Source organism: Nannobrachium achirus, assembly GCF_963921795.1.
Source record: "Nannobrachium achirus genome assembly, chromosome: 5".
Classification (NCBI taxonomy): domain Eukaryota; kingdom Metazoa; phylum Chordata; class Actinopteri; order Myctophiformes; family Myctophidae; genus Nannobrachium; species Nannobrachium achirus.
Genome location: NC_137814.1, coordinates 19,897,201 through 19,914,700, shown reverse-complemented (window position 1 = coordinate 19,914,700; position 17,500 = coordinate 19,897,201). Strand labels below are relative to the sequence as shown.

General features: G+C 40.8%; 1 protein-coding gene across 1 annotated transcript in view; it reads right to left on the bottom strand.

Moving 5' to 3' along the window:
• Positions 1-6,349: 6,349 nt before the first annotated feature.
• LOC308284879 (endothelin receptor type B-like) overlaps positions 6,350-17,500 on the bottom strand; it is a gene marked incomplete at both ends in the record, with an annotated part of 16,131 nt that continues 4,980 nt past the window's right edge. The window contains 4 exons of the mRNA XM_080725603.1: positions 6,350-6,484; positions 7,593-7,701; positions 7,998-8,131; positions 14,013-14,162. Of these exons, the coding sequence (XP_080581729.1) occupies positions 6,350-6,484; positions 7,593-7,701; positions 7,998-8,131; positions 14,013-14,162 (528 nt within the window). The remainder of the gene's footprint in view (positions 6,485-7,592; positions 7,702-7,997; positions 8,132-14,012; positions 14,163-17,500) is intronic.

The window sequence follows — 17,500 nt, the reverse complement described above, 5'->3', positions numbered from 1 at the left end:
TAGCCGATCTACATGATCACAACGCCTCGCAACGCGAGGCGTTGTGAGCATGTAGATCTGCTATTTTCACAATAGAACCGTATTATACAAAATGTAATGCCTCAACTCTTAGTGCTCGTCAGGGTGGGGGGTCCCCAGTTAAAATATGATTATTTTGGGGTCGCGGCCTGAAAAGGTTGAGAACCACTTCTCAGCTAACATAGGAATGCTGTCTGAGCCTTCCTTAAAGCACCCTGGAAAATAAATAGGCCTACTCCACATGTCCCAGACTCTTCTTGGCTCCCAAACTGTGGAATAAACTGAACTCCCCATTACAGTCAGAACTGTCGACTCACTCCCAATTTTTCTCTTCAGACTCCAGCTTACCGCTTGTCACTTCACTCTCCTTCCATCCTTTCTTGATCCCTTTTCTTTTCTCCACACAAATGTTAAGAATGTTAAGCATGTAGTTTAGACAGATGCTGGGTTACGGTAATTGTTTTTTAGAAAGGATCTCACTTAGATCCATTTAGGATTTCGTGTTTATTGCAGGTTCACCCCCAGCAGCAGATCGTGCGGACGTTTCGGCCCCCAGGCCTTCCTCCTCAGTGTGAATGATTCACGCGTGATTCACAGGAAATCCTAAATGGATCTATTGTGAACAACCCGTTGATGAGTGCGCCTCCCTCTCTCTTTCGTTTTACGTTAATTGTTACCTGGCATCCAAGCTTCTTCAAGTTGTTCTCAACCTTTTCTGGATCAAGGCCCACTTGAAAATCTCTAAAGTGTTCGCGCTCACGGGCCACCCATCTGAAGACTTAGCACGGCAGCCTCTCGGCATTCACCAACGTAGGGCTGTCACGATTATGACATTTTACATGACGATTAATTGTCACTCGCATAATTGTGTATTTGTCGTTGACAATTACATTTCTGTTTGGCTTTTAGGCTTTGAAGTTGCACATGGCAATCATGACACATAACTTAAATATACAAAGAAATTACTGCCATATTTGACAATTTTATACTTGAAAAAGAACATTGATAGTGGAAATAGCCGATCGATGTGACGTGTTGTGAGCTTGTAGATCTGCTATTTCCACTACTTTTTGAAAGTGTTTGTAACTATATTAACATTTCTCAACATGGAAACGATTATGACGATTATGCAAAATAATTGCGATTACCTCAAATAATTGCGATTAGACGATTATGTATTAATTGTGACAGCACTACACCAACGTTTCAGATTAAAGGAGCGAACCGTTGGGGAAAGGCAGTTACTGGCTGATGACCCTGCAGCTGACCCATGGGCGGCACCGGAGGAAGCGCAACACTCCATGTGTACATTTACTGATCAATCAATCCATTGTGTTGCGGCTTGGATCAATGAAACAAACTTAGAAATATACTATCAGAATTCAAGGATTTAAAGAAAAGAAATACAATGTGATGTATATATATATTTTTTAATATGAATGTTATATAATCATTATAATCGTAGTATTTCGCAGATTATTTGGGGGCCCACAGGTTGAGAATCGCTGCTCCAAATCATCTGGCAAGCGAGAATATAGCCTCAAGAACAGGCCCAGGCTACTCCAGTGGTTCTCAAACCTTTGAATGCCAAGGTCTTCCCTTAACTCTGACGGTAGGGCTGTCACGATATGACATTTTACATGACAATTAATTGCCGCTCAAATAATTGCGATTAACGATTTAATTGTATTTTTGTTGTTGATAATTACATTTCTGTTTGGCTTTTAGGCTTTGAAGTTGCACATGGCAGATATGACAGATACAGTAACCTAAATACACAAAGACATTACTGACATATTTGACAACTTACTACTAATAACATTGATAGTGGAAATAGACGATCTACAAGCTCACAACTATTTCCACTATTTCTGAAAATGTATGAACATTTTTCAACATTCACGATTAATCGATTATGACGATTATGACAAAATAATTGCGTTTGTGTAAAATAATTGCGATTAGACGATTATGTAATAATTGTGACAGCCCTACCTGACGGTATACACATGGACCCTAACGGGTCCATTTGGTTCCATGAGTACACTGTCAGAGTTACATACTTGTAAGGGTCAATTTAGACCCTCCTAAAGGAACCCACAGAGGCCCTGGAATCCACTTTGAGAACCACAGGGCTACTCAATTCTCCTTTTGCACAAAGTAGTGCAATGCAAGATAGAGGGCGCCAGATCCCTTTGAGTCCCACCCTACCACTACTTCCTGTTCATCCACAGAGCATTGATTCTAGTTAAATGGTAAATGGTGCATTTATATAGCGCTTTTATCCAAAGCGCTTTACAGAGATTGTGCATTACATTCACCCATTCACGCACACATTCATACACCGGTGGCGGAGGATACCATGCAAGGCACCAACCTGCTCACCGGGAGCAATGTGGGGTTCAGAGTCTTGCCCAAGGACCCTTCGACATTAGGGTTAGGGTTAGGGTTACCTTCGTGCTCTAATAACGGTTTCTCTACACCTGAGCTATGCTGCCCCCACAGTTGTTTTCTCCATTAGATTAAAGAGCTTTCTTTTCACTTTTTTCAACTTTTATTACTTGTCAAAATACATTTTATTTGTCTGCCTCATCTTTTTACCATGCCAAGTAATAATAGTTGAAAAAACTGAAAAGAAATCTAATGGAGAAAATGACTAGAATCAATGCTCTGTGGATGAACAGGAAGTAGTGGTAGGGTGTGACTAAAAGGGATCTGGTGCCCTCTATCTTGCATTGCACTACTTTGTGCAAAAGGAGAATACAATGTAGTACAATGACTGCATGACTATACAGCTGACGGATCAGTAGTTCAGTGACAAGTAGGAACTAGGACATACTGTACATATCATAGAAAGAGCTGAGACAAAACATTAAAAGGCAAAAAAATAATAATAATAATCTGAAAACTGAAAAAGGTAAAAAAAAGAAATCACCAAATAAACATATTGTAAAATATATAGAAAGAAATTCAGCTCAACTTTTACATTTTCCAAAAGCACTGTAATTTGCTAATACGTGTTGCGCCACATCTCACAAATCTATCTCAGGCAGCAAACAACATTCACATCGTGACACACAGCATCCAATTACAACATCTCTTCTTGGCTACGAGCTTTACGAGCTGTCATTCCTGATCAACGCACTTGTTTGCCTTGCAGAAGTTAAAGGACGACTTCAACATTTTCAAACTATCTTCTGACAATTTGGTCCTCAGCAACGCTTATGATAAAATGGTAAAAAAATAATCCTATTCTTCTTATAACTCTATGAACGTTCCACAGCCTTCCTCTTGAGACAAAAATGGTACCATAATATAATGAGCATCAGTGAGGACCAATTATATGAAAACAGGTTGAAAATGGGAGTGGTTGTCCTTTAGCCATTAAGACCTGGAACGCAAATCTGTGTCACTTTAGATTTTAACCAATATATCGTCGTTGTCGGGTGGAAACCTATGTCCAAGACCGTTCGTTTTGTATTTATCATTTTAAAAATGAACTAAACTAGTGAAAACAGCCGATCTACAAGCACACAACGCCTCGCACCGCGACGCGTTGTGTGCTTGTAGATCGGCTGTTTTCACTACTTTTGTGCGACAGCCTTGTATGATGAAGCAGGGCTTTACTTGGTGAAAAAACGTACAAACTTGAAACTTGGAGATACAAGGTTTCTGCCCGACAGTGACGATATCCATTATTGTATGCTTTAACAATAAGAAAATCTATAAAATGTGTGCAAGTCTCTATATTGTAAATCCTTCTTCTAAATCAGTGGTTCTCAAACTTTTTCATGTCATGGCCCCCCAAAATGACATGTATTTGGCCGCGGACCCCCATATCAAAATATTTTGTTTTCCGGGGACCCCCAGAAGCAGAGATTTGAGTTCCAAAAGTTAGCTTTGAAAAAAATATATATTCAAAGATTTGCAAACATTTTCAAGATTTTTCAAAAATAGCAGATCTACAAGTTCGCAGCGCGAGCTTGTAGATCTGCTATTTTTCAATAGCTAAAGTATAAAATGATTCCAGGTCTTAAAGCTGACACGCTCGTGGGAACAGAGGTGAATCTCAAGCAGTGAGCAGGTAGGGTTAGGGTTCAGTCAGTGTCTTTAGTCAGGAAAACCTGTGAACCCAGGGGCGTCACAAGGGGTAGGAAAGTTGGACTGAGTTACCAGGGCCCAAGGTGGTGGAGGGGCCTTAATTATTTTATACTTTAGCTATTTTTGAAAAGTCGTGAAAATGTGTGCAAATCTTTGAATATATGTATTTTTTAAGCGAACATTTGTAACTCAAACTTTGCTTCTGGGGGGTCCCTGGAACTAAATATTTTGAGATGGGGGTCCGTGGCCAAATACATATCATTTTGGGGGTCCTTCACATGAAAAGGTTTGAGAACCACTGCCATCAAAACATAGATTTTTTTTTAAAAAACCTTAGAAGGATTTGAAATATTCAAAGATTTTCATGATTTCTCAAAAATAGCAGATATACAAGCTCACAGCGCGGCACTGTAGATTTTTCAATAGTTAAAGCACAGGGGCCCCACAGTGAATCCTTGTACCCAGGGGCCCAGAATTTGGTGTGACACCCCAGTGTGAACCTTTGGTTAGTCTCTCTTAAACCCTGCTGTGCATTTTCTAAAAGACCTCATTTCTAATCAAGAATAAACTTTCCTTTTCTTTGCATTGAACTTTGCATTGTGTTTTAGATGTTTCATTTCATTCCACACCACAATGAAACCAGCATTCATTTTTCAATACTTCAGCATTCAGAGGCACTCGTGTGGATGGACATCTGTGCAGTCCATAGGGCACTTGGTTAGTGGTTTAATAGGCCAGTCAATCTGAGGTTTGACCCAAAAGAAATTGCAATAGTAATGGTTCAAGGTTTTTTATGATCCTTAGGGTCATCCAAAAAACATGTTAAAAGTTTTCCATTATATTCTTAGTGGATCAAGGTGAATTCAAGGGGTTCAAGTTTTGGTCCCTTCACTTACTATACAGGGGAAAAAAAGACCCCCCCAAAAACCTTCTTTAAGTAGCATGTGAGGGGTCTAACTAGGGGTTTGTCATGATTCTGAATCCATTGCAGGCATTTGTTTTGCATGAAAAACATTCCTCGGGCAAAGAAACGGGCCCCAAAAAAACTGAGCTTACCCACTAAACCATAGTTTGTGGCTCCATTTTTAGCCCGAGGAATGTTTTTTGTGCAAAACAAATGCTTGCAATGGATTCAGAATCATGAAAAAACCCTAGTTAGACCCCTTACATGCTACTTAAAGAAGATTATTTTGGGGTCTTTTTTCCCCCCTGTATTGTAAGTGAAGGGACCCAAACTTGAACCCCCTGAATTTACTTTGATCCACTAAGAATATAATGGAAAACTTTTAATATGTCATTTGGATGAACCTAAGGATCATAAAAAACCCTGAATGATTACTATTGCAATTTCTTTTGGGTCAGGCCCTTTTTTTAGCTTAGATTGACTGGCCAAGTCATACGTTTACCTCGCTGATTGAGAGGCATCTCCTCATCAGGGCTCTCACTTCAGTGTGGCGCATCTCTGTGGCTATTCTTTAGCAAAAGTGCACTTTATCAAGGTGAAGGTCACTTAATGTAGGCTAATGGTTTGGATAAAGAAGGTTAATGATGGCCACTCTTCATTCACCCACAATTCATTCTAAAATGTTTTTTGGCCTCTTTTTGTCCTTTCGTGTCATTTTCAGGGCCATTAAAACAGGTACTATATAGGCTTACTTCTTTAGCCTAATTTTATATGTTGTCGCACAACGGTGTTGTTTGCAGAGAACACCAGACTTTCAAGTGGAACAACACAACCAGGGACGTGCTGGCCATTGGGAAAAGCGGGACAACTCCCGAACGGCCGGTTCATTCCCGGCCTGTCCAGGCCGGCCATTAGGAAAAAAATAAAAATAAAATGTCGGCCTTCGTTCCATTTTGTGGGCTGGGCAGCCAACAAAGTAAATCGTCACTGTCGGGCAGAAACCTCGTATCTCCAAGTTTCACAAAAGTAGTGAAAACAGCAGATCTACAAGCACACAACGCCTCGCACTGCTTGTAGATCGGCTGTTTTCACTAGTTAAAAATAATTTTTAAATGATAAATACAAAACAAACGGTTTTGGTCATATAAGGTTTCCACCCGACAACGACGAAATATATATATATAAAAAAAGATTAGGGCCTCTCCAACTCTTTTTCCCGGGCTGAATCAGGGGCCCAGCACGTCCCTGAACACAACATGGTGCATTGGGTTCTTGAGGAAATCTGGTTATTTTTGCAGAGCCACACTATCTTACGATGCAGCTGCTTTAAGCCGTCATGGTCTTATTGGTGAGGCGTGAGTTGCTCTGGTCCGTGGCTCGGTCGGTGACTTTCAGCTTCATGCATGACGCTTTCTCCTCCATCAGCATCTCAGCGGGGAGGCACCAACAACACAGACATGACTGGACGGGGGAAGGAGAACAGGGAAGAGAGAAGAGAGAGCAATAATGAAAGTGGAGCTATAGGGCTATCACGATTATGACATTTTACATGACGATTATTTGTCACTCAAATAATTGCGATTAACGATTTAATTGTGTTTTTGTCGTTGACAATTACATTTCTGCTTTTAAGTTGCGCATGGTAGATATGACACATAATTACTGACATATTTGACAACTTTATACTTAAAAAAGAACATTGATAGTGGAAATAGCCGATCTACAAGCTCACAACGCGTCGCGATGCGACGCGTTGTGAGCTTGTAGACGAGCTTGTAGGCGATTAGACGATTATGTAATAATTGTGACAGCCCTAAGTGGAGCAAGGACGTGCATGGAGTAGGACCAATCGTGAATCCATAATGCAAACAATACAACGTTGATTTTGTCCGTTACAAAATATGAAACGTTGGAAAATCTAAAAGATACAGTATTATGTGAAACATGTAGAATTTAATCAATAATTATGTAAAAAAAAAAAAGGATCCTTCGGATTTTTAGGTGCTGTTCTCAACGAAAACATTTTTTTCTCCAATAACCGAAGTATTTCAGCCTTCTTCCTTCTCTTGGTAACTATAAACATATGGAATACATTTTTCGTTGCGGTGTAGAACATGAGAACTGTAGTGTGACTACAGTATGTGCATAACGACTCTCTTAACCGCATCAACCTCATCAACCTCGGCAGCACTCCCCCCTTGAGAATTTGTGAAGCATAATTTATACTTGGTTGCGTGCTGAAAATTGGCCAAAAAAATTTCACGACTGAAATTGTCTGGCAGGCCAAGTCCCTATCTGCTTTTAATTGATTAAAAGCAGATTAAATATAATTTTGCATAGAAAACGGTACAGTTTCATGACGGTACAGTTCACTGATACAAGGTCAACTAAAAGGAGATCCTTGAAAGCACTTGGCTTATTTACACAGGAAACCACTTAAGCATCTCATATAACATTGAATGACAGACGGATAGAACACAGTACTATGCAGTAGAGTAGATAGTGATTAGTGAAACAGCATAGAATGGAAGCCCCCACACTAGCGCTCATGGACCAGACGTGACCTTACCCGGAAACAGCTCTTGAAGCGCTTGCTGACCACGTACAGGGCGATGGGGTTGATGCAAGAGTTGATAGAGGCCATGTTGATGCCAATGTAATCCAGGACCAAAAAGAAACTGGAAGAGGATTGTACAGACATATATACGTAATAATACGTTAGACCTGTCACATGTTTGCAGGGCGACTGAAGCTCACTGCATTTGAACCATTGTCTTATGTCAGTGGTTCTCAACCTTTTCAGGCCGTGACCCCCAAAATAATCATATTTGAACTGGGGACTGCCTACCCTGCACAAGCACTTGGAATTGTAGGAGTTGGCATTACATTTAGTTTGACTTAATCTATTCCATTGTGAAAATCGCTGATCTACATGCTCACAATGCCTCGCAACGTGAGGCGTGAGGCGCCGTACCTTAGCAGTTCACAGCGGTTGGGGTCTTTCTCATCATAGAGGGTGAGCTTGAGGATACGGCTGAGATGCAGGGGAAGCCAGCAGAGGGCAAAGACCAGCACAAGGCAGAACACCACCTTAGCCACCTCCCTCCGCTACAGGAAGCGCACACGCACGCACACACACACACACACACACACACACACACACACACACACACACACACACACACACACACACACACACACCATACAACATTTTGTTATATATTATGGTGGCAAAGCACGGCACCATGACAACATAAGGACAATTGAATATCAGACAATAAAATAAAACAATGCTGTTTAAATGACCCCCTCACAAACAGCTGCAGCATTAATTGATCCATCCATGACCCTTTCATCAAAACCATCGATACATCTGTCCATCTACCAATCCATCCATCCATCCACCCACCCACCCACCCACCCATCCATCCATCCATCCATCCATCCAGGCGCGGATTTACGCAGTGGCTTTGGGTGCTTAAGCACCACTATTTTCTGGACTAGCACCAGTAGTTTTCGGGGCTAGCAAAATCCGGAGAGAGACGGTCAGACGGAGAATACCCAAGTGCAGTACTACTCCTAAACAACGGCAGTTCTCTCTCTCTCTCTCTGCTTCTCAATGTCTCTCTCTCTCTCTCTCTCTCTCTCTCTCTCTCTCTCTCTCTCTCTCACCCTATGGCTACTTCTATTTCCAGGACAATTTCAAAATAAACATGTTGAATGATCGATTGTATATGAAAAAAATAAAATAAAGACTCTTGTTTTGAAATGCGCTTCTGTGCAGAGAGGAAATGGCTTTCATAGGAAGCACCTTTACCTCTCTGTCGTCATGCGTCATGCGTCATGGACTCATGGTGAAATTAACAACACAGGCATAAAGGAGGAGACATGTAACCCATAAAGGAATATAAACAGAACACCAAGACAAGACCATGTAGGCTATAAAGGCATTAAACATCGTCCTCTGCTCCTCTCATCCTAACTCAACACTTGGTGAGTCGTGGAGCTATATATTAGAGTTAGAGTAATGATGATGGATGCTAATGCTATGCTGCCTGCTGGCTAATGTACACTGTTGTGTGGGCTAGTGGCTACGTGAACCAGAACCACTGTTTGGTCGGGATCGATGCGTGGGTCGCGTCGCAGACACATTGTATGTGTCCTGAAAATAGCAGATCTAGAAGTTCACAACGCAGCGCGAAGCGACTCGTTGTGAGCTTGTAGATTGGCTATTTTCACTACTTGTTTGGTTTTAGTTTCTCTTGGTTCACGGGCTAAAACGTTTGGGAAGCAATACCATCATGCTTGCTGTAGTAGACAGAGTGGTGTAAAATTAAGTAGATTAACTGAAAAGCTTTTGGAACTGAATGATTATATGACACTGGTGTTGTCTGTCTGTTGGAGTGTTGGTACCAAGAATTCCATCTACTATAGACTATCTTGCTGGCTGGTGCATATGGAGAGAGGCAAAGGGAAAGTGTAGTGTGCCGTTCCCGATTGTTTAGCAAAGAAATAAACCGCGGAAACCCGAATAAAACGCGATCAAATCCGCGAAAAACCGCCAATTTTCGCGCGCACCCCCTGCTGCTCAGGGCTAGAACCGCGCCTGCATCCAATCATCCCACTCTTTCCCCACCCATCCCAACCTATAATTTTAATGCTCCTGTATTGATGATTTCTTTCTTCTTGTATAGTATTGTGTGTACTCTTTATATGTCTCCATGTATTGACGACAATGGAAACAAGCCCTCTGGGCTTTTTGTGTTATCCTTTTAGCATTATTGTATAACTCTAAGTCTGTACTTTTCATTTGCACACTGTTAATAAAGTATTCATTCAATCTTTCTTTTTTTCCCCCTTTTAATCTTTTTTATTGAATTGCAGTGTCACGTTAAGCAGGGGTTGACACTAAGGTCTCAGAGTCATGTTCTACTTGCCCAAAGGTCATGCCCACTTGCCCGAAAATTAATTGTCCATTATAAAATTATAGGTAAGATTTTAAATACAGCTCAATTTAACACGTATGTATTTACTTTATGGGGCTGTGCGATTAAAAAATCAAAAAATCATACCGGTACCTCAATACCTCCAAATCCAAATACCTACATAGCTATGATTAAATATGTCTATGGTTTCACACTTGTTATTCTATATTTTCAAGTGTATAGCAACAGTAAAAACAGCACATTATAGGTTAACAGTGCTCTTATTTTACATTCCACAGAGCAGAAGACAGAGCACACATGCCATGTTCAGGTGTTTAGACAGATATCTGGTGTTGTGTTTATGAACGGGTGCGTCCCCTCTCAAATGAACACTTGCCCGGTCGGGCAACCTGAAAGCAAACTTCACCTGCCCGACAATTTTATTTACCTGCCGGGGGCAGGTGGGCAAGCCTTAGTGTCAATGCCTGCGTTAAGGCAGGGATACAAAGTGATGACACCACAAATCCCATTCCCATCACAATAATTATTGACACAAAGTAGCATGAGATTTGAAGCTATCATAAAACATAAAATTCTAGTATAGAATGAAGAAAATCCAGCCCATAAAAAAAGGGTAATAAAAGAAAACATTTTCTCCCTTCCGTATTCCCAATTTAGTGTTAAAGCCAATTCCCCAAGCCCTATTACTCTACGCTAGATCTATCCCTGCTAATCCCCATAGTAGTCATTGGGAGGGTGAAGACAACAACAGGTCTCCTCCGATACCTGAGCCGTCATGCCACTATCTTCTTTTCACCTGACATTGAGGAGCATCTCATTCAATCATTAAAAAATAAAACCCCGGGGCGCCTGGTGGCCTAGTGGACCAGGCGCATACCATATAGGCATTGCCATTTCGGCATCAATGCCTGTCGGCGCCGGTTCGATTCCTGATCCGGCGACCTTTGCCGCATGTCACTCCCTGTCTCTCCCCCATTTCCTGTCAGTCTACTGTCCTATCCAAGAAAGGCAAAAGCCCAAAAAACAAATCTTTAAAAAAACAAAAAAAACAAGAATTGACACACAGTCAATATAAAATCTGGTGGATTGGTGTGTTGAAGTTAGTGTAAAAAAAGTTTGAAAAAAAATTTTTTTGAAAAAAAAAAAAAGTTTGAAAAATAATTAAAAAAAAAAAAAAAAAGTTGAAAAAAAAAACTTTTTTTGAAAAAAAAAAAGTTTGAAAAAAAATATTTTTTTAGGGGGGCCCCTCGCGGGGGTTAATCCGTCCCTGGGCTCGCGCACCCCCTGCTGCTCAGGGCTAGAACCGCGCCTGCATCCAATCATCCCACTCTTTCCCCACCCATCCCAACCTATAATTTTAATGCTCCTGTATTGATGATTTCTTTCTTCTTGTATAGTATTGTGTGTACTCTTTATATGTCTCCATGTATTGACGACAATGGAAACAAGCCCTCTGGGCTTTTTGTGTTATCCTTTTAGCATTATTGTATAACTCTAAGTCTGTACTTTTCTTTTGCACACTGTTAATAAAGTATTCATTCAATCTTTCTTTTTTTCCCCCTTTTAATCTTTTTTATTGAATTGCAGTGTCACGTTAAGCAGGGGTTGACACTAAGGTCTCAGAGTCATGTTCTACTTGCCCAAAGGTCATGCCCACTTGCCCGAAAATTAATTGTCCATTATAAAATTATAGGTAAGATTTTAAATACAGCTCAATTTAACACGTATGTATTTACTTTATGGGGCTGTGCGATTAAAAAATCAAAAAATCATACCGGTACCTCAATACCTCCAAATCCAAATACCTACATAGCTATGATTAAATATGTCTATGGTTTCACACTTGTTATTCTATATTTTCAAGTGTATAGCAACAGTAAAAACAGCACATTATAGGTTAACAGTGCTCTTATTTTACATTCCACAGAGCAGAAGACAGAGCACGCATGCCATGTTCAGGTGTTTAGACAGATATCTGGTGTTGTGTTTATGAACGGGTGCGTCCCCTCTCAAATGAACACTTGCCCGGTCGGGCAACCTGAAAGCAAACTTCACCTGCCCGACAATTTTATTTACCTGCCGGGGGCAGGTGGGCAAGCCTTAGTGTCAATGCCTGCGTTAAGGCAGGGATACAAAGTGATGACACCCCAAATCCCATTCCCATCACAATAATTATTGACACAAAGTAGCATGAGATTTGAAGCTATCATAAAACATAAAATTCTAGTATAGAATGAAGAAAATCCAGCCCATAAAAAAAGGGTAATAAAAGAAAACATTTTCTCCCTTCCGTATTCCCAATTTAGTGTTAAAGCCAATTCCCCAAGCCCTATTACTCTACGCTAGATCTATCCCTGCTAATCCCCATAGTAGTCATTGGGAGGGTGAAGACAACAACAGGTCTCCTCCGATACCTGAGCCGTCATGCCACTATCTTCTTTTCACCTGACATTGAGGAGCATCTCATTCAATCATTAAAAAATAAAACCCCGGGGCGCCTGGTGGCCTAGTGGACCAGGCGCATACCATATAGGCATTGCCATTTCGGCATCAATGCCTGTCGGCGCCGGTTCGATTCCTGATCCGGCGACCTTTGCCGCATGTCACTCCCTGTCTCTCCCCCATTTCCTGTCAGTCTACTGTCCTATCCAAGAAAGGCAAAAGCCCAAAAAACAAATCTTTAAAAAAACAAAAAAAACAAGAATTGACACACAGTCAATATAAAATCTGGTGGATTGGTGTGTTGAAGTTAGTGTAAAAAAAGTTTGAAAAAAAAAATTTTTGAAAAGAAAAAAAAGTTTGAAAAATAATTAAAAAAAAAAAAAAAAAAAGGTTGAAAAAAAAAACTTTTTTTGAAAAAAAAAAAGTTTGAAAAAAAATATTTTTTTAGGGGGGCCCCTCGCGGGGGTTAATCCGTCCCTGGGCTCGGCCCTCGCGGGGGTTAATCCGTCCCTGGGCTCGGCTGACACAAACACACTACGTTGTCAATTCACCATACAGTAAAGGAGGGGAGCGCACTTTTTATGATCTATATACCACTTTGCTTGTTTCTCTCCCATAAGTCTGGCAACACGCTTCCTTCCTCCTCTCTCCACTGTCCACAGTTTGGCTAATGGCTAATGCTAGCTCCGGTAGAACTGGTCGTTTTAAACTCTATTGAGGGAATTAACAAGAAAGAGAAGAGAAAACGCTGCAATTTTTCCAGTGGTGGAAAAAAGCGTGGAAAACGCTAGCCCTTTCTGGTTTTACATTGGTGTGTAAAGTAACTACGTACATTTACTCAAGTACTGTACTTATAAGTACACTTGAGGTATTTGTACTTTACTTGAGTGTTTCCAATTTCCAATACTTTTACTTCACTACATCTCGGATCCAAATATTGTACTTTTACTCCACTGCATTTACAGAGTAGTTCTATATTGCAGTATTGATACTTTTACTTAAGTAAAACAATTGAGTACTTTTTGCGAGAACAGGACAGGAGGAGAGAAACATGAGCCTGTCTTCCATGCGGAGAATAACACAGCGTTTTTGAAACTATTCATTTCTTCAATATATATATCCTCCTTCAAATCACTTACTTACCCCAAAGTCGTCCATAAAAAGTTGTTTTTGTATCCTTCTACTTTGAAACTATTACGCTACGGCGACGGGCGCTGATTCATAACCAGCTCTGATCCATAATGAGTTCTCCTTGACGCTATGTCACCAATGAGCCCTTGCGCACCCTCTCATCCGTAGTAAAAATAAAATATACAGTTTCGCTACTCACCAAAACAAAGACGGATTTAAGGAGTTGAAAGCCTACTTTCCTTAGTGGGAATCCTCAGATCCCCCCACCCCACGTCTAAAATACACTTTTTGGCCAGAGAAAAAAAAACTTTTACCGGAGGTTTTAGTTACTCCACACCGCCTCTACAGATCGGCGACCTTTGCCGCATGTCACTCCCTGTCTCTCCCCCATTTCCTGTCAGTCTACTGTCCTATCCAATAAAGGCAAAAGCCCAAAAAACAAATCTTTAAAAAAACAAACAAAACCCCACCTGTTTGAGGTGGTCGCTGAGAGCGATCTGGACTCCATTCTTCTTCCGGAGCATCTCACAGGTCATCAGCGTGTAGAAGACAGCGGTGCAGGCCAGAGGCAGACAGAAGTAGACACTGAACAGCCACCAGTCCTTGGCCAACTTATAGAACTGCAGGGGTAGGATAAGAGAATAGCAGCACTGTGTAAAGTTTTAGGTAATACGGAACCCTGGGCAGATTTACGAGCTGCGAGAACAAACTGTAAAGACGGTTGTAAAATACCTATAGTACAGATAGTTAAAGGTATTTAAAATGTGTATCCCCACATTGATCTGAGTCAGGGGCGTCACAAGGGGGGGGGGGGGGGGGGAGTGGGACTGAGTTACTAGGGCTCAAGGTGGAGGGGCCTTAATTATTTTATACTTTAGCAATTGAAAAATAGCAGATATACAAGCTCACAGATATCCGCTATTTTTGAAAAGTCGTCAACTCATGCACTGCAACTCAAATTTTGCTTCTGGGGGGGTCCCTGGAACTAAATATTTTGAGATGGGGGTCCGTGGCCAAATACATATCATTTTGCGCATAGAAACATAGGGGTTTCAAAGACTTTTTCACGGTTTTTCAAAAATAGCAGATCTACAAGCTTGCAGTGCGGCACTCGGTGCCACGCTGTGAGCTTGTATATCTGCTATTTTTCAATAGTTAAAGCACAAAATAATGTGTAATGATGCGTTCCCAGTCTAAATGGGTTAAACCCTCTCCCCCTATGAAGAACATTCAAGGGGGGCCCGCAGTCAATCCTTGTACCCAGGGCCCAGAATTTGGTGTGACACCTCTGATCTGAGTGAACCACAAGGGCGCCTCTCCAAGACCTTTGGTAGTTCTTATTACACGTCCAAATTCACTTCATCCAAAGACCTCTGTGAGGCTTTATTTCTCAGGTGATTGAAAACACTCAGACAGCAATATATTTGCTGGTCGGGGGAGTAATAACTCGCTTGATTTATCTTCATTGCTGCAGTGCTCAGGGGAAGTTTTCCAATCCAATAGACAATTTATAGGTTCTAGCCATTTAACGTACATTAAGTACATGCATGCATGACTGCGTGAGTTTATGTCTATTTACTGTATGTCTGTACACTACAATTTACAATTTAAGCATTTAGCAGACGCTCTTAATTCAGAGCGACTTACTATAGCAAGGTAATACATCAATACATCAACATCAATACATCAAATGCACAGAAATTGCAATCTAAGAAAACGTATGTAGACCATGCAACTATTCAGTAAAAAACGTTATAAAAACTATAAGTACTGTTCCTACGAAACAGTGTGGGCTCGCTCGTAAATAAATAATAATAATAAAAAAAAAAAACTAAAATAAAAACTCAAATCAAATAAATTATAGTTTTTCCTTCATTTCTTATATTTGCCAACGTGACAATATTAATTTCTGCAGCGTGCTAACTGTCATGTGAAGCTCAACCAATACTCCAGCTAACACCACTCCCAGATGTTTTCCCGCCAATTGCACCTCATTGGCTAAGGGCCCTGCCTTTGTACTGTCTGCGGCGGAACTTGGTAAATAAATAATGAAGATAACATAGTGTTCTCGCCTTTCAGGCAAGCCCACAACTAATAAAAAATGCTATCTAAATTACATGTATGGTCATTAAGGGTAGGCAAGTGCTACGGTAAGTGCTATGGGCTAAGGTGGAGTCTTCAGACCACGGCAGCAAGAATAGGGAGTCTGTTGTTCTAAGGTGCAACTGTATGTGTGTAGGTATGTGTGCACATGTGAACGAACAAATGAGAAATTACATCCTACTGTGCATTTATTGTTATATATTGTCACTGTCGGGCAGAAACCTTGTATCTCCAAGTTTCAAATTTGTATGTTTTTTCGCTAAGTAAAGCCCTGCTTCATCAGACAAGGCTGTCGCACAAAAGTCAGGTGCTTGTAGATCTGCTGTTTTCACTAGTTTAGTTCATTTTTTTTGAATGATTAAAACAAACGGTTTTGGACATACAAGGTTTCCACCCGACAACGACGATATATATATGTTATCATGAATTGCAGCTGTGTCAACAGTCTGTGTATGTCTCTGATATTCCTTGATGGTCTGCAGGGTCCTTGTGGCCCCATTAACAATGTCTGTGAACAGTATAGTTGGTACACTGCAGAATCTTGAGTGCAAGAGAGTGAGAGTGTAAAAATTGACAAAGTGTAAAAACAAATCATTTCAAAGTTAAGCTTCAGAGCGTTCTGCGTAGTCACACTTTATTTAATTTCTTATTGGTTCATGCCGAGTTGTCTCAGTGCCAAATGCCAATACAAACACCTTGTATGGAGCCCATACTTGGCAATATATTGTTTTTGATGATGTTAGTTTAACTTAGAGAGCGTAACCTAAGCTCGGAATCCATTTATTCTCTGTATCCTTTGGCCAACCCTAGCGCTGTTTTTACAGTCTTTTTTATGGTTAGGACAGCCACTAGCTCGCACTAGCAGATAGCTATACCAGATCCTTAAACTGTGCTTATCTGCCCTCCTGCTGCCAATGGGGAAATAGTTAAAATAGTCAACAGACACAGTTATCTCGCAACAAAGTGATTAGAGCATTGGTTCCGCGGACCCCCAAGGGTTCTTGGGGGGTACCATGGGGGTCCCCAGCAGGGGTTTTGTGCAATCTTTGAATATATATACTGTATTTTTAAAGCGAACATTTGTTACTCAAATCTTTCCTTCTGGAGGGTCCCTGACACCAAATATGTTTGAGGTAGGGGTCGGCAGCCAGATACAGTACATCATTTTCGGGGGCCTTGACATGAAAAGGTTTGAGAACCACTGAATTAAAGAGACTACTGACTGACATCCTAGTACTGCTGATGTCATAGACTGGCCACATGACGTCTGAGAAGCCACAGCCATTATTAAAACTCTGTCTTGTTACATAGAAAGCAGGTCATGTGCTACATCCCAGGGCTGCATAACTAATGCTGACAGTTCTGCAGTTCCCTGTCCACTCTCAACTCAACTCAAAGGCTGACCAATGAATCAGAAAAAAAAGAGAGAGGGGAGTCTCAACTAGGTGTCTTAGGTAACATTTGGTCTATGAATCCAAAACAGCACAATATTAATTTCACTTAAATGTATGCTAAAAGAATTGCATGTTTTCATGTTAAAAGTCATAGACTTTATACTTTATACATTACTGCTTACAATTTCCAGTTTTCTTGACATTACAAGAAGCCATTGGTCTCCATTAATTTTAGTATGGTACTATTGTGTCAAATTGTATTCAGTGGGCTACATTCAATAACACATTCAATAACACAAAAATGGTCCCTTAAATATCAGTTCATCACAACACGGCGCATTGAGACAATTGTAGATACAGTCACTATTTTTCTATACTGCTACCGTATTTCAAAAATACTTTTCTTTTTTTTCTTCTAATTTTTTCAGTAGGGTGGTCTTACCCTCATGAACTGGGTGCTC